Source organism: Dreissena polymorpha, chromosome 14 (assembly GCF_020536995.1).
Source record: "Dreissena polymorpha isolate Duluth1 chromosome 14, UMN_Dpol_1.0, whole genome shotgun sequence".
Lineage (NCBI taxonomy): Eukaryota > Metazoa > Mollusca > Bivalvia > Myida > Dreissenidae > Dreissena > Dreissena polymorpha.
Genome location: NC_068368.1, coordinates 73,498,461 through 73,522,930, shown reverse-complemented (window position 1 = coordinate 73,522,930; position 24,470 = coordinate 73,498,461). Strand labels below are relative to the sequence as shown.

At 34.2% G+C, this 24,470-nt stretch overlaps 1 protein-coding gene across 1 annotated transcript in view; it reads left to right on the top strand.

Moving 5' to 3' along the window:
• The window catches only part of LOC127857035 (deleted in malignant brain tumors 1 protein-like), a 45,059-nt gene extending 21,388 nt beyond the window's left edge, over positions 1–23,671 (top strand). The window contains exons 21-43 of the mRNA XM_052393312.1: positions 19–175; positions 284–441; positions 871–1,035; positions 1,205–1,361; positions 1,622–1,788; positions 2,981–3,137; positions 3,246–3,403; positions 3,833–3,997; positions 4,167–4,323; positions 4,584–4,750; positions 4,912–5,058; positions 5,346–5,502; positions 5,611–5,768; positions 11,018–11,182; positions 11,352–11,508; positions 11,769–11,935; positions 12,104–12,250; positions 15,069–15,225; positions 16,172–16,329; positions 16,986–17,084; positions 18,859–18,957; positions 20,627–20,705; positions 20,855–23,671. Coding sequence (XP_052249272.1) covers positions 19–175; positions 284–441; positions 871–1,035; positions 1,205–1,361; positions 1,622–1,788; positions 2,981–3,137; positions 3,246–3,403; positions 3,833–3,997; positions 4,167–4,323; positions 4,584–4,750; positions 4,912–5,058; positions 5,346–5,502; positions 5,611–5,768; positions 11,018–11,182; positions 11,352–11,508; positions 11,769–11,935; positions 12,104–12,250; positions 15,069–15,225; positions 16,172–16,329; positions 16,986–17,084; positions 18,859–18,957; positions 20,627–20,705; positions 20,855–21,005 — 3,449 coding nt within the window. The 3' untranslated portion in view covers positions 21,006–23,671. The remainder of the gene's footprint in view (positions 1–18; positions 176–283; positions 442–870; positions 1,036–1,204; positions 1,362–1,621; positions 1,789–2,980; positions 3,138–3,245; positions 3,404–3,832; positions 3,998–4,166; positions 4,324–4,583; positions 4,751–4,911; positions 5,059–5,345; positions 5,503–5,610; positions 5,769–11,017; positions 11,183–11,351; positions 11,509–11,768; positions 11,936–12,103; positions 12,251–15,068; positions 15,226–16,171; positions 16,330–16,985; positions 17,085–18,858; positions 18,958–20,626; positions 20,706–20,854) is intronic.
• The last annotated feature ends 799 nt before the right edge of the window (positions 23,672–24,470 follow it).

Here is a 24,470-nt window from a genome sequence, read left to right as displayed (position 1 = left end):
GATAAAATTCTGCTGTAGCATACCCACTTTCGATACAAGACATACGACTTATTGGTGATGCGAACAGAACCGAAGGTAGAGTTGAAATAAAAGTGTTCGATACCTGGGGTACAATATGCGATGACAATGTTGGACTGGAAGAAGCCAGTGCTTTATGTCGTATGATGGGATACGGGTAAGTGCATGTGTTTGATTCTTTATGTGTTTCTACCGGTATGTTGAAATAAAAGTCAGCTCGGCGGTTTTTATTACTGTTGAATATCTTATGTCATATCACATCTAGACCGGCAACTAGATCTTACACAGCAAGCAATCCGGGGACAGGACCGATCTTTGTTGATAATTTGGATTGTGGTGCAAACGCATCTTCTATCAATGAATGCAATTACACGACGAATCATAACTGTGGTCACGCAGAAGATGTCGCAGTAACATGCATAGGTAGGGCAAAAAAAGTTTAATTTAATGCAAATCAACGTATATTCCACGTTGCATCAAATCGTTTATATTACGTTATATATTTATGATATATTCTTACATAAATGAATCTTTTATATCAAACACACGTGAAACTTTCACGGCTGATTGGTTTAATGGATTTTGGTTCATTGTGTTCGATTGTCACCTGCGTAAACTTCCTCTAGAAGCATCAATGATTGCATGCGTTATATTTTCATTTATTATATGAGCCTATACATGATCTGTCACACTTGGAGGGCAATGCGAATAAAACTACATATCAATAAATTAGCTGGCATGACAATAGGTGTTAATAAGGTAAAAAAGCAACGAAACTTATTTGAAGTGTGTTGCACAATGTATGGTAGTATGATATTCATTTTAACAGCATTGAATGCATTTTGATTTCAGAATGCCCAGCGCTGATTATACAAGGTGGTTCATTGATATTATCCGCAACTCGTAGTGGTATAGCAACGTTGACTTGTAATGTGGGATGGTACATGGATGGAAGTAATGGCACATTTGAGTGCAAGGACGGAATATGGAGTAATTTGAACACAACATGCCAGCCCAGTAAGTTGCTGTAAGAAATCATTTCGCGTTCATTTTGGCATTATTTACTCTAAGTTCACCCGAGGATAATTATATCAATGTTATCGGCAGAAGTGTAAAAGAAAAATGCACACTTGGTAGTATTTTTATTATTAAAGTCATAAATACAGTGTATTATTATATGTTTCAGATCCACCAGTTAACATAACCGATGTTCGCCTTGTTGGCGGACCATCTCCTAACGTTGGACGTGTTGAAATAGCCATTGGAGGCATATACGGAACTGTTTGTGATAATATGTTTGACTTTCCTACTGCAGATGTCATTTGTAAATCAAATAATTCCAGGTAACTACCCCTCGTTAATGATGTTTTGTTATCCCGCTGCATACTAAGCATTTAGTTGTCAAAACACACAGCCTGCTACAAACAGATTTTCCCCCAGAATGACTAACCTCTGACAAATCATTCATTTGCTAGTGTTAAAGTGTAAAGTACATACATACATGCTATTTAGAGTCTAAATTAGAAATATTACTTCTTGATAAGTTTTTTTTGTTTTAACAATTCAATCTTTTATGCATATTTATCATTTATGTGTAATATAGCTTGCAAGCTGCCGCTATTTTCAATGGTGCAAAGTTCGGCGAAGGATCTGGTCCAATTCATCTTGACAGGCTTAACTGTCTTTCTGGAGACACGAATATTAAACAATGCAAGTACTCGAAAAATGGCCATTGCAATCATAGTCGAGATGTGTCAGTACTTTGTAGCGGTAAGTGTATCCCATCGATAAATGAAAGCTTTTTGTTATTGCTTGCGTTACTTTATTTCTATTACATTTCGAACGTGGCCGTTTTCGTTGCATAATATAATATAATACGTTATATAAATATACACTCACTGTGAGCACACAACTTTAAATAAATTTTTCAGAATGCGGAAAACTAGAAAGACCTAACTTGATTTACAAGGGTACAGGTCTATTCGTTGACTGCAATTATAATGCTGAACACGTTGGTTATCTACCTGTGTCATGCAGGGATAGTAAATGGAACATTTCGGGAACCTGACAGAAATACGGTAATTATTATCATTACATATTGCTTACCTACCTACGTACTTACCTACCTACCTACCTACCTACCTACCTACCTACCTACCTACCTACCTTCCTACCTACCTACCTACCTACCTACCTACCTACCTACCTACCTACCTACCTACCTACTACCTTCCCTACCTACCTACCTACCTACCTACCTTCTACCCTACCTACCTACCTACCTACCTACCTACCTACCTACCTACCTACCTACCTACCTACCTACCTACCTACCTACCTACCTACCTACCTACCTACCTACCTACCTACCTACCTACCTACCTACCTACCTACCTACCTACCTACCTACCTACCTACCTACCTACCTCCACCTACCTACCTACCTACCTACCTACCTACCTACCTACCTACCTACCTACCTACCTACCTACCTACCTACCTACCTACCTACCTACCTACCTACCTACCTACCTACCTACCTACCTACCTACCTACCTACCTACCTACCCACCTACCCACCTACCCACCTACCCACCTACCTACATACCTACCTACCTACCTAACTACCTACCTAATAACCTACCTACAATTCGATGTTACGTTCTAAACCTAATTTCATCTCTCGACTTTGACTTTGCTCATAGTACTACACAACATGCGACATGCAGCCTTGAATTATGTTTTGTCGAAAAGTTGATACAGTACATGGCATTTTATGTCCTGTTCAAATTTTTACTTTTTAAAAAGTGCTCTCCTCTTTTTTTGATTCGGTATTCATTCACCTAATGTATATTTAGTTAATGTGCTTACCATCTTACGCGTTTAATTAAAAATTAAGCAAAAAATAAGCAACATTCAATCGGAATTAATAAAACATTAAGCAGATAAAATTCTGCTGTAGCATACCCACTTTCGATACAAGACATACGACTTATTGGTGATGCGAACAGAACCGAAGGTAGAGTTGAAATAAAAGTGTTCGATACCTGGGGTACAATATGCGATGACAATGTTGGACTGGAAGAAGCCAGTGCTTTATGTCGTATGATGGGATACGGGTAAGTGCATGTGTTTGATTCTTTATGTGTTTCTACCGGTATGTTGAAATAAAAGTCAGCTCGGCGGTTTTTATTACTGTTCAATATCTTATGTCATATCACATCTAGACCGGCAACAAGATCTTACACAGCAAGCAATCCGGGGACAGGACCGATCTTTGTTGATAATTTGGATTGTGGTGCAAACGCATCTTCTATCAATGAATGCAATTACACGACGAATCATAACTGTGGTCACGCAGAAGATGTCGCAGTAACATGCATAGGTAGGGCAAAAAAAGTTTAATTTAATGCAAATCAACGTATATTCCACGTTGCATCAAATCGTTTATATTACGTTATATATTAATGATATATTCTTACATAAATGAATCTTTTATATCAAACACACGTGAAACTTTCACAGCTGATTGGTTTAATGGATTTTGGTTCATTGTGTTCGATTGTCACCTGCGTAAACTTCCTCTAGAAGCATCAATGATTGCATGCGTTATATTTTCATTTATTATATGAGCCTATACATGATCTGTCACACTTGGAGGGCAATGCGAATAAAACTACATATCAATAAATTAGCTGGCATGACATTAGGTGTTAATAAGGTAAAAAAGCAACGAAACTTATTTGAAGTGTGTTGCACAATGTATGGTAGTATGATATTCATTTTAACAGCATTGAATGCATTTTGATTTCAGAATGCCCAGCGCTGATTATACAAGGTGGTTCATTGATATTATCCGCAACTCGTAGTGGTATAGCAACGTTGACTTGTAATGTGGGATGGTACATGGATGGAAGTAATGGCACATTTGAGTGCAAGGACGGAATGTGGAGTAATTTGAACACAACATGCCAGCCCAGTAAGTTGCTGTAAGAAATCATTTCGCGTTCATTTTGGCATTATTTACTCTAAGTTCACCCGAGGATAATTATATCAATGTTATCGGCAGAAGTGTAAAAGAAAAATGCACAATTGGTTGTATTTTTATTATTAAAGTCATAAATACAGTGTATTATTATATGTTTCAGATCCACCAGTTAACATAACCGATGTTCGCCTTGTTGGCGGACCATCTCCTAACGTTGGACGTGTTGAAATAGCCATTGGAGGCATATACGGAACTGTTTGTGATAATATGTTTGACTTTCCTACTGCAGATGTCATTTGTAAATCAAATAATTCCAGGTAACTACCCCTCGTTAATGATGTTTTGTTATCCCGCTGCATACTAAGCAATTAGTTGTCAAAACACACAGCCTGCTACAAACAGATTTTCCCCCAGAATGACTAACCTCTGACAAATCATTCATTTGCTAGTGTTAAAGTGTAAAGTACATACATACATGCTATTTAGAGTCTAAATTAGAAATATTACTTCTTGATAAGTTTTTTTTGTTTTAACAATTCAATCTTTTATGCATATTTATCATTTATGTGTAATATAGCTTGCAAGCTGCCGCTATTTTCAATGGTGCAAAGTTCGGCGAAGGATCTGGTCCAATTCATCTTGACAGGCTTAACTGTCTTTCTGGAGACACGAATATTAAACAATGCAAGTACTCGAAAAATGGCCATTGCAATCATAGTCGAGATGTGTCAGTACTTTGTAGCGGTAAGTGTATCCCATCGATAAATGAAAGCTTTTTGTTATTGCTTGCGTTACTTTATTTCTATTACATTTCGAACGTGGCCGTTTTCGTTGCATAATATAATATAATACGTTATATAAATATACACTCACTGTGAGCACACAACTTTAAATAAATTTTTCAGAATGCGGAAAACTAGAAAGACCTAACTTGATTTACAAGGGTACAGGTCTATTCGTTGACTGCAATTATAATGCTGGACACGTTGGTTATCTACCTGTGTCATGCAGGGATAGTAAATGGAACATTACGGGAACCTGTCTGAAATACGGTAATTATTATCATTACATATTGCTTATGCTGCGATCTACAGTACGGTTACCTACCTACATACCTACCTACATACCTAACAAATTCTAAACATGTTTATATGTTTAGTGATATGTTAAATTGCTTTTTGAAAAGTACTCTCCTCTTTTTTTGATTCGTTATTTATTCACCTCATATATATTAAGTTAATGTTCTTAACATCTTTCGCGTTAAACTCAACATACAGCCAAAAATAAATCAAAATTAACGGAATTGATAAAACATTAAGCAGATTAAATTGTGCTTTAGCATACCCACTTTCGATACAAGACATACGACTCATTGGTGATGCGAACAGAACCGAAGGTAGAGTGGAAATAAAAGTGTTCGATACCTGGGGTACAATATGCGATGACAATGTTGGACTGGAAGAAGCCAGTGCTCTATGTCGTATGATGGGATACGGGTAAGTGCATGTATTTGATTCTATATGTGTTTCTAACGTTATGTTGAAATAAACGTCAGCAGGGCGGATTTTATTACTGTTGAATATCTTATGTCATTTCACATCTAGATTTGCAACTAGATCTAACACAGCAAGCAATCCGGGGACAGGACCGATCTTTGTTGATGATTTGGATTGTGGTGCAAACGCATCTTCTATCAATGAATGCAAATACACGACGAATCAAAACTGTGGTCACGCAGAAGATGTCGCAGTAAGATGCATAGGTACGGCAAACAAAGTTTAATTTAATGCAAATCAACGTATATTCCACGTTGCATCAAATCGTTTATATTATGTTATATATTCATGAAATAAAATTAACACGTGTGGTCTTATATTAATGAATCTCTTATATCAAGCACTAGTGTAACTTTCACGGCTGATTGGTTGATTGGATTGTGGTGCTTTTATATGCATGTATGGTAGAACCAGTAACGCCTGTAAACAACAAATGCGCACGTTGCTTTAAACGAATATTACGAATATATTTTACAATTCAGTCAGAAAGGTTTTAATCGTCTCGTAAAGATAGCTAGTTTAGTTTGATGGTTTACAATGACGCTGTTTGTATACACAATGCGTATTCAATAAAAAGATTTTTTTAAATTTATTTGGATTTTCTAGCTCACCTGAGCGATAGCTCGAGGTGAGCTAATGTGATCACTCAGCGTCCGGCGTCCGTCCGTCCGTCCGTCCGTAAACAATTTGTAAACATCTTCTTCTACTAAACCATTGAGCCAATTTCAACTAAATTTCATGTGGAGCATCCCTAGGTCATGGGACAAAAGAATTGTTAAAAAAAATTTGATCGCATAACCAAGATGGCCGCCATGACCATATATGGTAAAAACCTTAAAAAATCTTCTTGTCAGAAACCGCTTATCAGATTTTCAAAAAATTTCACAGGGATGACCTTTGAGGGCTCCCCTGAAAAAGTTGTTCAAAGAAATTTGATTCGTCAAAAAACATGGCCGCAGGAGCTCGTTGAACTTTGCATGTTTATTCGTTTTTGCCTATTTTGTGAAAACTTTCAAAAATCTTCCACATTTTTTGTCCGATCCTTTCCAAATTTGCACAGTGTCTTTATATCAATGAGGACACGAACCCTACAAAAAATAAGCATTATTGGTCCATGAAGTACAGAATTACCTCCCCTTGAATTGAGAAAATGGTGTTTATGCAATAAAGTCCAAATTTTTCATCCAATTCTTTCCAAACTTGTAAGGATTTAGCATGGTTCAAACAAGGGAAACAACTACGGTTTATGCATGTTATTTTTATTACAGATTTGCCTCCCTTTAATTCATTCAAAATCTCATTTTACAGCAGAGATTTCAAATCTGACCTGTAAATGAGCCCCATATTTACTGCTGGTGCTATGTTACCTTTTCCCATTTGATCATTCTTAAGTATTGGTCTTGTAATGCTGCTACTGCTACTGCTACTGCTACTGCTACTACTACTACTACTACTACTACTACTACTACTACTACTACTTCTACTACTACTACTACTACTACTACTTCTACTACTACTACCACTACTACTACTACTACTACTACTACTACTACTACTACTACTACTACTACTACTACTACTACTACTACTAATAGTACTACTACTACTAGTACTACTACCACCACCACCACCACCACCACCACCACCACGTCTACTATTACTACTTCTACTACTACTACTGCCACTACTGCTACTACTTTTACCACTACTACTACTACTACTACTACTACTACCACTACTACTACTACTACTACTACTACTACTACTACTTCTACTACTACTTCTACTACTACTACTACTACTACTACTTCTACTACTATTACTACTACTACTACTACTACTACTACTACTACTACTACAACTACTATTACTACTACTACTACTACTACTACTACTACTACTACTACTACTACTACTACTACTACTACTACTGCACCACCACCACCACCACCATTCACAGTGACAAAAAACGTATTCACACAATGGCTGCTACTACAACTTATAGCCCATATAGGGGGGCATGCATGTTTTACAAACAGCCCTTGTTTCTATGGGATTTTAACCACAACTGTTCATGTTTATCTCCGACACATATTTTTAGGTCACCTGTCATGAAGTGACACGGTGAGCTTATGTGATCGTGTGATGTCCGGCGTCCGTTGTGCGTGCCTGCGTGTGTCTGTGCGTCCGTCCGTCAACAATTTGTTTGTGTAGACAGTAGAGGTCACAGTTTGCATCCAATCTTGATGAAATTTGGTCAAAATGTTTATCTTGATGAAATCCGGTTTGGGATTGTATTTGGGTCATCTGGGGTCAAAAACAAGGTCACTAGGTCAAATAATAGAACAACCTTCTGTAGACAATAGAGGTCACAGTTTTCATCCAATCTTTATGAAATTTGGTCAGAATGTTTATCTTGATGAAATCTGGGTTGGGATTTTATTTGGGTCATCTGGGGTCAAAAACTAGGTCACTAGGTCAAATAATAGAAAAACCTTGTGTAGACATTAGAGATCACAGTTTTCATCCAACCTTTATGAAATTTGGTCAGCATTCTTGATGAAAACTGGGTGGGATTGTATTTGGGTCATCTGGGGTAAAAATCTAGTTCAAATAAATAGAAAAACCTTGTGTTGACAATAGAGGTCACAGTTTTCATCCAATATTTATGAACTGTGGTCAGAATGTTTATCTTGATGAAATCTGGATTGGGATTGTATTTGGGTCATCTAGAGTCAGGAACTAGGTCACTAGGTCAAATCATAGAAAAACATTGTGTAGACAATAGAGGTCATAGTTTTCATCTGATCTTAATGAGTCAGGTGAGCGATTCAGGGCCATCATGGCCCTCTTGTTTATCAATGCCCAACAATTCAAAAAAATAATAAACATTGATGGGCGTTTGTTATAGTAATTTGTTACATAATATTTGCTTATTTCTAAAAATGGACATACAAATAATGAACATATAGTCATCTTCAATATCTTATGAATTACCAAAAAAAAACGCTCATCCCTAGCAATTCTATTTCTACCATATCTACCAGCTTGTATTATTATCGGGTGAACCGATAGTCTTTTTCTAGAGAAAACATTCTCACGCTGCTAGGTAGTACATCGAGGTATTGTTCGTAATACAAATTGTTTTTGAAATGTACATAATTAGTAAGAACATGGTTTGTATGCATGTTCTGGGACAATATCTGAATAAATTGTTGATGATACGTTGTTTAAAATACAAGTTAATGGTTTAAAATCGACAGTGTCAACATCTTCACAAAGATAAGAGAAACGACAATTGTTCAGTAATAACGTAACACTAGTTTAAAACCCATTGTTACAATCTTCCTTGGCCTGCTTATAAACCTTTCAAACAATAATATTATCTGTATGTATAATGTTTACGCAAGTTTTAAATACTTTTTATATACCTTGTAATTAATAGAAGATATCGACCTTATTCCCCATAAACACCCGCATCACATGTATTTGTTTTAAGTTTACAAATAAGTTTGCAAGCTTTGTTGTTTTTTTCTCTCTAATTGTTTTGATTATGTGAATCCCTATACGTCTGTTTTGTAGATAAGTAAAGAACCAACAAATGAATGAAATAGTTGACACAATATCTTTGGCCTTAGTTATAGTAGTTTTAAAAAGCTTGAAATATATCAAACAAATGATATAAATGCTAACCATAAAATACTCATTTAGCATATCAACATAGCCACATGCTTTACCTGATTTCAAAAACCTTACGGCATTTACAATTTCGTTATTGGTGATTGGTAAACAAGTTCCGGAAACGGGGCATCATTTATTAAAATCTTATGAGCGACAAAATTGTTCCGACTCGTCATTTGAACATTGTGAAATATCATTACTTAGTTTAAAGATATAGTTTTTAAATCATCATTACAAATGTTGGTACTCTTTCGTGTCTTGTTATGTATAAAGTGCAACCCAAACCCCCTTTGTTTAGCGTGCTTTAAGTTCTATAATTCTCAAAGTTTTTTTTTAATTTTCAAATGAACGTTTCTTTTTATTAATTACAGGTTAATAATTGTATTCTTGTACTCAACGTGAATGTCTGCTCTCTGTTGTTTTGCAATTATTAATATTTCGTAGAGCTTTTAAATATGTCATTTTAACTTGAACTCACTCATTATCGAACCAGTCCGCATTCTTAACATGCGCTATATCGTTAAAAGAAACATTCTTATGTAAGGTATGGTTTTAAACATCTGCTCGGCTACTTCTCGCATAATTGTTGCAAAAGAGTTCAGCAGCGTATTTATATTCTCAATGTTTTGTAGACTATTACTTGAGCAACTTATAGTAATATGGCCACAGGTCAAGTTATTAAGTTCGGCTAGTCGACTAATAATAGCACTTCTGAATGTACCCCGTTTGAATAGATCCCATTTTATTTTCACATATCTCTTACGGATTATTAAAAGTTATCATCATAGCAAAACTAATTGGTGTTTTGTCGCTATATCCATTAAAATCTTAAACCGTAAATCTATTAATTCGTGACAAATTGTATTCTTTTGTGAGCAAACAATCAATTTACGACGCGCCTTGTTGCGACATAAATGTAAACATTGTCTTTGTAGTTCAATTTACCGTTGAGAAAGCGTTGACTGTTTGATTGACAAAGGTCAATATGTTTAACACAATTGCTGTTATCAGTATAATTGAATGAGGCTCGGTACAGTGGTTCATCTTGAGTATAATCGTTATTATCAATGCAATCAGTCATTCTTTCATGCATAATATAATAACATGTAGAGCTTACGCGGCTATGAAAATCTCCAACTATATAAACATATCCTAACGTGTCGTATATATATTTGATTATAAAACATAATATGTATCAACATTACAAATATTGTACGCTGGAGAATTTTCAACCTGTACGTGAAAACCGCATACATAAGCATCTGTGTCAACATAAAGGCATTTTGTAAAGGCAATATAATACATCTTCGCAGCCTCATTTAAAAGCAGTAAGCCCATGCACGTTCCATTATAGTATGAGTGTCGTACGCAATCCACGCTGTTTAACTTTTGCTGCGGGCCTCCTGCATACGTGGCGCCAACATTCGGTGTTTGTCAGCCACTTCCTGTATTAATATATAATTTAAGTATCAACGTCTAGCCTTTACAAATTGCTTTAATAACATATGCTCATTGTGTTTGATTGTCACCTGCGTAAATTACATCTAGAAACATCAATGATTTCATGCGTTATATTTTCATTTATTATATGAGCCTATACATGATCTGTCACACTTGGAGGGCAATGCGAATAAAAGTACATATCAATACATTAGCTGGCATGGCAATAGGTGTTAATAAGGTAAAAAAGCAACGAAACTTATTTGAAGTGTGTTGCACAATGTATGGTAGTATAATATTCATTTTAACAGCATTAAATGCATTTCGATTTCAGAATGCCCAGCGCTGATTATACAAGGTGGTTCATTGAAATTATCCGCAACTCGTAGTAGCATAGCAACGTTGACTTGTAATGTGGGATGGTACATGGATGGAAGTAATGGCACATTTGAGTGCAAGGACGGAATGTGGAGTAATTCGAACACAACATGCCAGCCCAGTAAGTTGCTGTAAGAAAAAATGTCGCGTTCAGTTTGGCATTATTTACTCTAAGTTCACCCGAGGATGATTATATCAATGTTATCGGCAGAAGTGTAAAAGAATAATGCAAACTTGGTTGTATTTTTATTATTAAAGTCATAAATACAGTGTATTATTGTATGTTTCAGATCCACCAGTTAACATAACCGATGTTCGCCTTGTTGGCGGACCATCTCCTAACGTTGGGCGTGTTGAAATAGCCATTGGAGGTCTATACGGAACTGTTTGTGATAATATGTTTGACTTTCCTACTGCAGATGTCATTTGTAAAGCACATAATTCCAGGTAACTACCCCTCGTTAATGATGTTTTGTTATCCCACTGCATACAAAGCAATTAGTGGTCAAAACACACAGCCTTCTTCAAATAGATTCTTCCCCAGAATGGAAAACCTCTGACAAATCATTCATTTGTTAGTGTTACAGTGTAAAGTACATGCATACATGCTTTTTAGAGTCTTAATAAGAAATATTACTTCTTGATAAGGTTTTTTTGTTTTAACAATTCAATCTTTTATGCATATTAATCATGTATGTGTAATATAGCTTGCAAGCTGCCGCTATTTTCAATGGTGCAAAGTTCGGCGAAGGATCTGGTCCAATTCATCTTGACAGGCTTAACTGTCTTTCTGGAGACACGAATATTAAACAATGCAAGTACTCGAAAAATGGCCATTGCAGTCATAGTCGGGATGTGTCAGTACTTTGTAGCGGTAAGTTTATCCCATCGAAAAAGAAAAGTTTTTTTTGAAATCGCTTGTGTAACTTTTTGTTACAGGATCATCATTTTAAACGTGGCCGTTTTCGTCACATAATATTATATAATGCGCTGTATAAATATATACTCACTATGAGCACACAACTTTAAACGTATTTTTCAGAATGCAGAAAACCAGAAAAACCTAACTTGATCTACAAGGATAAAGGTCTGTTCGTTAACTGCCAACATGATACGGGTTACGTAGGTTATCTACCTGTGTCATGCAGGGAGAGAAAATGGAACATGACGGGAACCTGTTTAAAATATGGTAATTATTATCGGTACATATTGCTTATCTATCTATCTATCTATCTATCTATCTATCTATCTATCTATCTATCTATCTATCTATCTATCTATCTATCTATCTATCTATCTATCTATCTATCTATCTATCTATCTATCTATCTATCTATCTATCTATCTATCTATCTATCTATCTATCTATCTATCTATCTATCTATCTATCTATCTATCTATCTATCTATCTATCTATCTATCTATCTATCTATCTATCTATCTATCTATCTATCTATCTATCTATCTATCTAGCTATCTATCTATCTATCCATCCATCCATCCATCCATCCATCCATCCATCCATCCATCCATCCATCCATCCATCCATCCATCCATCCATCCATCCATCCATCCATCCATCCATCCATCCATCCATCCATCCATCCATCCATCCATCCATCCATCCATCCATCCATCCATCCATCCATCCATCCATCCATCCATCCATCCATCCATCCATCCATCCATCCATCCATCCATCCATCCATCCATCCATCCATCTATCTATCTATCTATCTATCTATCTATCTATCTATCTGTCTCTCTGTCTCTCTGTGTGTGTGTCTGTCTGTTTGTCTGTCTGTCTGTGTGTCTGTCTGTGTGTCTGTCTGTCTGTCTGTCTGTCTGTCTGTCTGTCTGTCTGTCTGTCTGTCTGTCTGTCTGTCTGTCTGTCTGCCGGTCTGTCGGTCGGTCTGTCTGTCTGTCTGTGTGTCTTTCTGTCTGTCTGTCGGTTTTTCTGTCTGTCTGTCTCTTTATATAGTTTTATTCTTTTATGTATTGTGATATTGTTATATGCGTTTGACATAGAATGTAAATAAATATATAAATCTCTGTCTATCTATCTATTTCTATCTCTGTCTATCTTTGTCTGTCTGTCTGTCTGTCTGTCTGTCTGTCTGTCTGCCTGACTGTCTGTCTGACTGTCTTTCTGTCTACCTGTCTGCCTGTCTGTCTCTCTTACTCTATGTCTCTCTATTTCTCTTTCTCTTTATCTCTATATCACTATCTCTCTTTATTTATTAGTATGCATACGAAATCCACTTTGACACAAACAACAAAAGTACTTGTTTTAAATGTACCACGACTCAGTGACACGTGCCCACATCTGAGTAACACGTTAACAACTTAAAGATTGTAATATTGAGTAACAATATAACTCGTGGTTACTACTTTGTTTTTCGTGGGACCGAGTGCATATCTCGTGGGAACGACTAAGTATGTGGCGCTTACTTATCTAAAAGAGCTAGCGATATGATCAACCAATAAAAAATACAAATAGTTTAACACATTTTTTCAAAATGGCTAACATAAATGAGTCGAGCATTATTATAGACGATGTTTTATTTAGCGATGTCCGTTTATAAATATTAAATTTAGACTGAGTATATTCTGATTGGTTGATTATGGCGTTACGGGTTAGCTGTGTGACTTACTAAATCTTTCAAACGAGTTTATTTTACCGTTTCCAGCACTAAATTAGTCGTTCTCTCGATTTTCTAGGATGCTCCTTTGACTAAACTATACTAGTCGTCAACAGGACTAACCGAGTCGATTCCACGACCTACTAATTCGTATTAAAGACTTACTCGGTCGACCCCACGACTGACTTAGCCGTTTTGAGTTTTTTCCAAGTCGTCTTTAAGTATTACGTCGTTTCCACGACTTACTTCACTCGTGTCAATAAATCGGGAGAACAAGTTACCAAGTCGTGGCAAAGAAATAAAAATAAATAAGCACATGTTCCATCTTTGTCACCGTAGTAATCGGTATAAGAAACATTTATTAAACAATTCATCATTATATTATACGATAAATTTAATCAGACCCTTTTAAGTTGTCGCCGTTCTTTCGACCGTATCCGTAATATAAACGAGGAAATACGAATGCATACATGAAATTATTTTCCTTCGTCATATAAGAACAGCGATATGACAGTACACCAACACTCATGTTGCGATGGATCGATGCCAAGCTCGCAAATAAAATGTATAGTGTTAAAGGTTATCTGTTCATTATGTTTTGTATAGCGATGTAACTCGTGACCTTTCAGTATCGAAATACAATCGGTTCATTTTATGCAGCAAAAAGATTTAAATTTGGATTTTTAACGCATATTTATAAACACAGTATCGTGATAACTATAAATAAATGTAACCCAAAAATCTGAATTCAATGCGAAAACTAGATAACAACAACTAATTGGGGTTCCGCTGCTACTATTAATCCATCTGTTAAGTTCGATATTTTAGCCGGTCCTAACGTTAAAACACGTACTTATAAATATTCGTATAAAACTTACTCGATATTTTAATATAAAACACACCTGGCTACGAGGACCATGGACTTTTTATGTTTTGCACATTTTAAATATATTGTGCTATAGTTTTGTTTATACTTTATTGAACTAATTAACCTCTCAGTGTGTGTATATGTCGTAGTAAGACCCAAACTTTAGAGTTACTTTTCTTGCTATTTATTTGCTTTACAACACAGGTAAAGCTGAAGGAAATTCTCTAAAGGGGCATATCGGCATGATATGTAGTATAATTAGTTTGAAGAGACGTATCAGTATATTTGCATTACAATATAGTTCAATGAAAACAAAAAGACATTTAATAATTGTGGCGTGTAGATGTATTTCTCATTTGAAATCGCTCTAACTCTAACAATTCTATCTAATCGCAAACGAACTTATAGAAACTTCTCTGTACAGAACACAAAATATACAACGTATTGAATAGTTAAGACTCTTTTAGTAAATCGAATGATTTTGGCTTTTTCTTCAGAAAAACCTCTCACCGTGGAAGATATACGACTTGCAAATGGAACGTACGACGAAGAAGGCAGAGTTGAAATTAAAGTATTTGACGAATGGGGTACAATATGTGACGACAGTTTTGGTCTGGAAGAAGCCACTGTTATATGCCGTATGCTAGGATATGGGTAAGTGTCTTTACGTCTTATATTCCATTTTGAATGGCTTGTTAAACAGTTTCCGTTCTTATTCGCAATATTTCATTTGAGTATCATGAGTACTAAGTCGATAAGATATCGCGTTAATACACGAAAACAAGAACAAACTAACAACACAAATATGGTCAAACTGTCGCTGATATATTTAGTGGAAACATGTTGATTGAATAAAAACTAGCATTCACACACGCTCGTTCGCAGTTTTGACATAGTGAGTAAAGTATTTCAAGTGAATATTGCAACTTATTGAAATAATATAAAGGGTTTATACGTTTTTTAACCGCGTTGTGTACAGTCCGATACATTTGGACTAGTACACGGTTTCACTACCCACATTTGAATAACCTATCGGCTTGTTAAATATGGTATGGCAGCTGCGTATTCGTCAACATATCCCAAATAATGTAAACCTCGCTGTCAAATCACCTTACATGATATAATTAATATACCTACTATTTAATGTTATATGTTATGATTATGTTATGGTGTTTATACAATAAAATAATGTTTTAACGTCAGAAATTAAATATTGAAGATAAAAGTTTGGATGATACAGCAGGTGGCGTTTTATGTTTTGTATATTTTCGTTTTTGTTCTAATATTTATTTGCTTTAAATAAGCATTATGCTGTTGCGATAGAGAAAATATGAACATAGTATACATTCTTACTTTTCGAAACATTTTACTCTGCCGTATTATGTGTAAATGTTTTATAATTCATTTATTGATTGATTGATTTTATTTATTTTATTGATCGAGATTGTGTTAAGTCGTTTTAAGCATTCATTCCAGTAAATACAAATTTTTGTTTCAAAAAAGGTTTTTCCTTATTTCACAAATTTGCAGATTGCTGAACAGTGAGTGTGTAGTTATGACCATATCATTATTTTTTCATATTGCTGTGTTTTACATCTAGCTTCGCAACGGGATTCAACACATCAGTTCATCCCGGTAAAGGGCCGATATTTGTTGATAATTTGGATTGTGGTGAAAACTTTTCTCATATCAATGATTGTGAGTACACGACGATGCATAACTGTAGCCACAGCGAGGACGTCGCAGTTACCTGCAATGGTATTACAAATGGTTTTTTAATACAAACATAAATTCAAACAAACAACAACTGTTAAATTTCATTTTCAATGTTGAACCATTATAAAAACTATCCATTTTATAAATGTGTATTTACTATTATTTAATTTCCGGTTACGTTAAGTAATCTGCAAAAAGTCAGAAATAACATATATTAACTTTAGAACCATAGGTTCGACTGGAATTGTTTAAATTCGTGTTTGTCTTTTTTCGTTGTAATTCCATACATATTGGTAGTACTAATTTTACTTTGCACATTTTTAGGATACAAGTTCGATTCTGTTCATTATATATCTTTACTTAGCTTTGTGAGCCAATGAATGCGGTGTTATGGAAGGGAATGGACTCGTTCACCATAAAATGGCATTCAAGAAAGTAACTTTTGAGGTGTTCAACACATTATAATAAGTCCCACATTTCAAAGAGTTTTTGTACTAAAGCATGTAACCCACAGAGTTAACTGAAAATGTTCGTTTCATGTATATTGTCCATGCCATTTTCTAGTTTGCTCGCAAAAAAACTCGTTCATGCAATATTCAACACCTGTAACAAAAGGCTGTCTGCTACTATATGGTAATCTGGTTGAATGTTCGTACTTATATGACCATATTCTCATATGAAACCTCACCCATCGACAGCCCCGGTTCAAGAGCCAGATGAGAAAGCAAATGCTTCGGAGGTCAACAAAAACAATACAGCGACTGACAGCGATCAAAATCCGACAAACTTAATTCCAAGTAATGTTCAATTGTGATTGTAGACCAAATCCAATTATTTCCTAAACTTTTTTTAATTCGTATGAGTTACAGTAGTAGGATAATAAAGTGGTATTTTCTTATGTTGTGGTATTTTCTTATGTTTAAATTCGTTTTAACGACTTAGTAGGATGAATGACTTTATTAAAAAGTAAGGTTTGAGGTGGGTTACTTCAAGAAAATGCATATTTGTAGAATAAACACAGTGTTGTTAATGTGAAATATAAGGATAAGGAGAACACCACGCTAATTCTATATTTTTTCAAAATGCTGCTCGACAAAACTTGCAAATTGTTCACATGTTCGACATGAATCAAATGCATATAATAGTGTTCACATACAGTTGACTTTAACAAAGTAACTGCAATAAACGCATATTTGGTTTTTATTTTAAAATTAGAAGATGATCGCACATGTTTTCACGCTACTAGTGATAATCCAATTGAGGCTTTAATTATCTTCATTTTTATGCTACATATCATGTACTGCTTCTGCGTATGTTGATCATACATTAATATTAAATATGAGTGCATATGTTCATTGTTGCACGCCAGAAAGTCAAAGACGTCTACCATTATAAAAGCAAATACTATCACAAACTATGCTTTTGCCATATCTTCTTTCGCTGTGAACAAAAAGTCAGTGTCATAACAAAATACTTACATAGTTCACAAATAATCTGATGACTCAAAGTTAAGCTTTTCATTAACACCCCAAAGACATATCAGCGCCATATAAGAATTTGATTTATGTGTGGTAACATTAATACAAATAAATGCTTTGTTAAATATTGTACAAACATTAATCCTTCTAAGAAAAAAGGCGAGTTTAAAGTCATGCGTTTGAAGGTCGAAATCAAGCTTGAAGTTTCAATATTGTCAATTAAGCGATTTTGTTCCTGCATATTTATTGACCCTGTCATAGTTTAGTAAGTTTAACGAATCTTGATTTACTTAGATAGTGATCATCATCAGTGAATGTGTCTAGCGGATGAACCATTCGCGCTTGTATAAGATCAAAGTCAAAGTCACAAATGAAGCCAATCGTGTACGTAATATCATTTCTCCTTTCACTTGGAAAATGATTTCGATTCAGAAGAGAAATACATTGGGGTTTTTTAATACAAACATAAATTCAAACAAACAACAACTGTTAAATTTCATGTTCAATGTTGAACCATTATAAAAACTATCCATTTTATAAATGTGTATTTACTATTATTTAATTTCCGGTTACGTTAAGTAATCTGCAAAAAGTCAGAAATAACATATATTAACTTTAGAACCATAGGTTCGACTGGAATTGTTTAAATTCGTGTTTGTCTTTTTTCGTTGTGATTCCATACATATTGGTAGTACTAATTTTACTTTGCACATTTTTAGGATACAAGTTCGATTCTGTTCATTATATATCTTTACTTAGCTTTGTGAGCCAATGAATGCGGTGTTATGGGAGGGAATGGACTCGTTCACCATAAAATGGCATTCAAGAAAGTAACTTTTGAGGTGTTCAACACATTATAATAAGTCCCACATTTCAAAGAGTTTTTGTACTAAAGCATGTAACCCACAGAGTTAACTGAAAATGTTCGTTTCATGTATATTGTCCATGCCATTTTCTAGTTTGCTCGCAAAAAAACTCGTTCATGCAATATTCAACACCTGTAACAAAAGGCTGTCTGCTACTATATGGTAATCTGGTTGAATGTTCGTACTTATATGACCATATTCTCATATGAAACCTCACCCATCGACAGCCCCGGTTCCAGAGCCAGATGAGAAAGCAAATGCTTCGGAGGTCAACAAAAACAATACAGCGACTGACAGCGATCAAAATCCGACAAACTTAATTCCAAGTAATGTTCAATTGTGATTGTAGACCAAATCCAATTATTTCCTAAACTTTTTTTAATTCGTATGAGTTACAGTAGTAGGATAATAAAGTGGTATTTTCTTATGTTGTGGTATTTTCTTATGTTTAAATTCGTTTTAACGACTTAGTAGGATGAATGACTTTATTAAAAAGTAAGGTTTGAGGTGGGTTACTTCAAAAAAATGCATATTTGTAGAATAAACACAGTGTTGTTAATGTGAAATATAAGGATAAGGAGAACACCACGCTAATTCTATATTTTTTCAAAATGCTGCTCGACAAAACTTGCAAATTGTTCACATGTTCGACATGAATCAAATGCATATAATAGTGTTCACATACAGTTGACTTTAACAAAGTAACTGCAATAAACGCATATTTTGTTTTTATTTTAAAATTAGAAGATGATCGCACATGTTTTCACGCTACTAGTGGTAATCCAATTGAGGCTTTAATTATCTTCATTTTTATGCTACATATCATGTACTGCTTCTGCGTATGTTGATCATACATTAATATTAAATATGAGTGCATATGTTCATTGTTGCACGCCAGAAAGTCAAAGACGTCTACCATTATAAAAGCAAATATTATCACAAACTATGCTTTTGCCATATCTTCTTTCGCTGTGAACAAAAAGTCAGTGTCATAACAAAATACTTATACCTGTTGTACACACTCATTTTGTTGTATTATAATAAAGAATATAAGGTGTGAACACAAACAACACTGATTTATTAAGATTGTATAGGGCTAGTTCACTACGATTGTATATTCATTAATGAATACGAACTGTTTTCATTATTTATTATATATTGGTTTGATATTAATTTAAAATTAATACTTTCTGAATATACATTGTGCCAATGTCTTGAAAAAAAAATAACGTGCGCGTATTTTTTCCGTCGTTGTTTACGAAAAAGAAATATATAAAAACATCCAAATTATAAAACTGGTTCATTGTGTTCCATACTTAATCTTTTGTTTTTTTTTTGTTTCAATCCATGATAGCTTTATATTGTGTACAGTTTCAAAACCAATATTCAAACCTTGAAAAGGAATATGTTACCATATTTAAAAAAAATATATCAACTGAGATAAAAGTTTGATGAACTACTAGGAAAAAACTTTCCAAAAAGTAGCACCTTTATCAGGCGGTATAAGATTTTTTCGATTGTATAGAAAACAAACAAACATTTACGAATAAAAACATTGCCAATCTTGGCAAAGCCCTATTTTCTATGCATATTTATAGATGCTAAACATAGACACATTTTTACTTCTAAAACAAAAGCAAGTTAACGTATCAGTTTCTGCTTGAATTGGCCATTACACAAGTCTTTCAATTAAGTAAATTTCTTATGTATGGTTTTTTTAATAATGTAGTTAATATATTTCAATCAACATGATTTCTTATTTATGTATTGTTGTGTTTCAATAATGCGAAAATAGTATGTTGACATTTAAATAGTGTATACTCGCTTTAAATATAAAATCTCATAAACTATTCTTCAATTAAATATTATATAATATTAGTTTGCAATTTCACTGTTTTAAATAAACTTGTCGCATTTATTTCTAATCTTTATTTTTCCAGCTTTATATAAAACCTGGGTTGAAATTTAAGTATGTAGTCTAGACAAACATTTCAGTTCTTGCCGTCGCTTTCGGAGGAATCGTAGGGATGATAGTTATCATTGGAGCTGTCGTGTGTGCCGTGAGACGTTTCAAGTATGTTCCGGTCATACAGTAAAACTAATTAATTATACAGTAATACGTTTGCATTAAAGCTATATCAGTAATGTATAATTGGAACAATATCAATCACTCTGATTTAATGACATTTGGTAGAATTTTAATCCAACACTGTTTGATTTCAGGCGGCTTAGGGGTGATATTGGGGAAACTAAACGCGCACATACATACCCAAATCCTGTTTATGAAGTTTTAAAACGCGAACACGACCAAGAAGTACACGACGGTGACAATGAAGATGTCTTTGAAAATGATCAACAATATGTTAAGGCTTAAGATGTCACTTTCTATGCCTAGCAACAAGAAACATCGCGAATGTTTAAATTAATGAACTATGTTTATTTGTCTGAAACGAACAACGTTTAATTAGTTAAAAATAAAATTTGTACTAAATTGTGTTATGTTTGATAAAAACTTATCATGTTTTGTTGAACGAGACTTTAAATAAATTGAACGGAACATGATACAAACATTTCACTCTATCCGTTGTAACAATCATAAATACAAAAAATGTCAGGACAAACTTGCTTTTAAGTATTGTACATGTATATTGTAAATTTCATAGTCCTTTTTGACACTGCTTAATGCGTAGGATTTCAATCAAGATAACGATTTCATCACACCTCGTATCTTTTCTTAAAATGGGTTTTTCAACAACACGCTTGTTGACAAATACAAATTTGATTAAAAAACTACATATGTTTGTAATGTAATTAACTGTAAAAAAACGGAATAAGAAAACTATTTTTAATTTTGAAAACATTTTGTAGAATAAATATGCACAATATATTAAACAACATGCTAATTCTATTCCTCTATAATGAGTTGTCAAAATTTCGTCATTGATGCATATGTAATTGATTCTACTACGCAAGACATATGTTTATACATAATAATGCAATATAAATTTAAATAACGTTTGCATTGCTTGTACATGTTTTCATTTTTTTTTACAAAATGTTTGATAATATACTGTATATATTTGAATTTCTACACATTATTCAGAAACAATAAGTTAAATGCAAAGCGAATGCAAGTTTAAACATGTGTATGGATTGTGCACCTTGTGAGAATTATCAAGTTATATTTTTACAACATGTTTTACGCCTTCAGTATTGCAAAATACAAGTATTTGATGTCCATGTTGTGTTTGTTAACAACAAACCGCTTGTCGTGAAGTTTGAATAATCTCTGAAAACGACGTTTACTGCAACGCATGACGGTAAGATGTATGTGAATTGTTTGGAGTTACCACTGTTTTTATTACAAGTGCACGTCCCGTGATATGACAGTTCTTGTTATTGTTATATCGTTTTATAATCATTTTATTTGAATGTTGTAAATTATAACGGTTACTATGCATTGTATTAATAGCTGCTTATACCAATTTATTGTTGCATGATTCACTGTGTCCATCCTAAATTGTTTTTCGGTCTAGTCTTGCCACATAATAGTTATTGCTGACTGATAAATTACTGATGACAAGTAAGACATTTGCTTGTTAACACAAAACGTTTTTCTTACGAACATTATCGGAGTATATATTCCTATCAATAGTGAAAATACATCTACAAATGTTATCGGTATCAATTGCTTTAATCCACACAGTTTTTCATTCAAAAGTAAAAACAGAAGAAACTGCAAGTGTTTTGATTGTATAAGTGCCCGTTGCTAAGGTGAGCTGAGTTGTTGGAAACCTATTATTCGACTTGCTTTATAAGTATTTGTGTCACTATGTATCTTTCTTGAAATGATTTAAATCGCTAGTTTGATGTCAATATATTGTTTTATCTGATTGTAATTAGTGAATTGTGTGAGTCATTTCCCATTACTTGCATGCTGTAACATTCCTTTTGAGCACCTGTTGAGGGCACAATGGTTTATGTGTCCGGTTATATGAATTGTGTTGTTACATGCACACTGTGTCATGTGTTGGACACAGGGCACCCATGTTCATGTACTGGACACAGCACACAGTGTGTCAACTGGAAATGTTCAAACCCTAAGTAAACATCACCTTACACAACTTGTATTTATCTTTTTTAAGTTTAAAACAATAAGACTTTGTTAATAAAAAGAAATCTACGTCACTGAGATTGAGTAAGCTCTACAAATATATTCAACATTTATATTGCACAAAAGTAGAATGGCATAGCAAGAATATAAACAAAATCAATTTGAAATTGTTTTTTTTTGTTTTTGTTGTAGAAATATCAACAAATGTATTACTTGTCTCGCTGAACTGGATCCCAACATTTGTTTGCAGCTATGGGATTAGTTTGATACTCACACTTATCCAGTGATTTGAACAAAGCGCATTTTTATTTATTATTGTTGGAAATGTTATTGATATATACGTTCTTGACGAACAATTGTGAAATTCAACAACTGTCGAACAAAGTATTGAATAATACGCTATCACTAAGACTTATAAGTATACATTTGCATGAAAGCTTTGAATGAACATGTGTGTAATCAGTGAGGTTAAATATTCCATATGATTAGCTGTAAATCACAGAATGACAAGATGACTGAACCAAATCCAGCTCAAGATGGGTGCGAAGTGTTCACTCGATCAAAATACTTAACAAAGAGCTACGAACACATCAACCATGTATCTGTTAAAACCAGGTCTGAATGTGAATTTGAAACACAAGAAAACTGGGATTAAGTTGATTTACCTTGCTCTAGCAACGTTGACCAGCAATTAAACCTGATTGGCAAGGATAAGATGATGGCAAAAGACATTCAACCGTTGAAAGGGTCAAACGCGCAATAAATATTGTATCAGGAATAAGCAACAATCGGTCCACATGGTCTGACACTTTTAGTGGTGCGGAAACATGCCATTCACGTAAGACGCATTAATCTGCATGTTGATGCATTCTGAATATCAGTGCGTTGCTTACAGTCGAAGAGACATATCGTAAGGACGTAATTTGTATGAAGAACGTTCCGAAATGTGTGTACACGCTTTACTACAGCTTTACGTTTTTGTGTGTGTACGTATATCACTAAGGTATCATTAAATTATAATTTGAGTTGCCAGATTCAAGTCGCCATGTTTATTGTTTAATGGAATGAACATTAAAATCATACTAGCTATCCAAATTTGAACTACAGTTTATCTGATGAACAATCAAATTGATTTCACCACAAGTATTTTATATAGAAACTAGCTCGCTTCAAGTCTTAAAAACATTTGGCGACATATCGATAAAACAAGTATATCGAATGTGTTGCGGCACCCAGATTATGTAGATGTGTCGATTGTCGATGTGTCGTATGAAAATAATAATCGAAACATAATAGTGGTAAATTTCCAAACATAGTACACATCTAACAGTGTGCATGTACAGTTTAAATGAAAGCCTTTAAAACACGTGCATTAACAGGACTTAGTATAAAACCTTAACCTTAACGCAACAGTATGATATTGTACTAGTTTGACAACCTGGTTAAACAATTATAAATGCAGGACAAATCAATGCACGTGGACTGTATGAACGTTGTATGTTAACATTCACTTTCTTAAGATGTTTAAAAACTGCTTCCACATTTAACAATTTCTATAAAGACTTTTTTTTAAATCCAGACAATATCAAACTGTAAAACAAAAAATTGACACCATTGTTGAGAAACATGAATATATGAAAAACGTTATCATCCAAACTTTCCCTTTCTTCAGATGTTGAAAACCTGCTTCCACATTTGAAAATTTCAATTAAGTCTTCTCTAAAT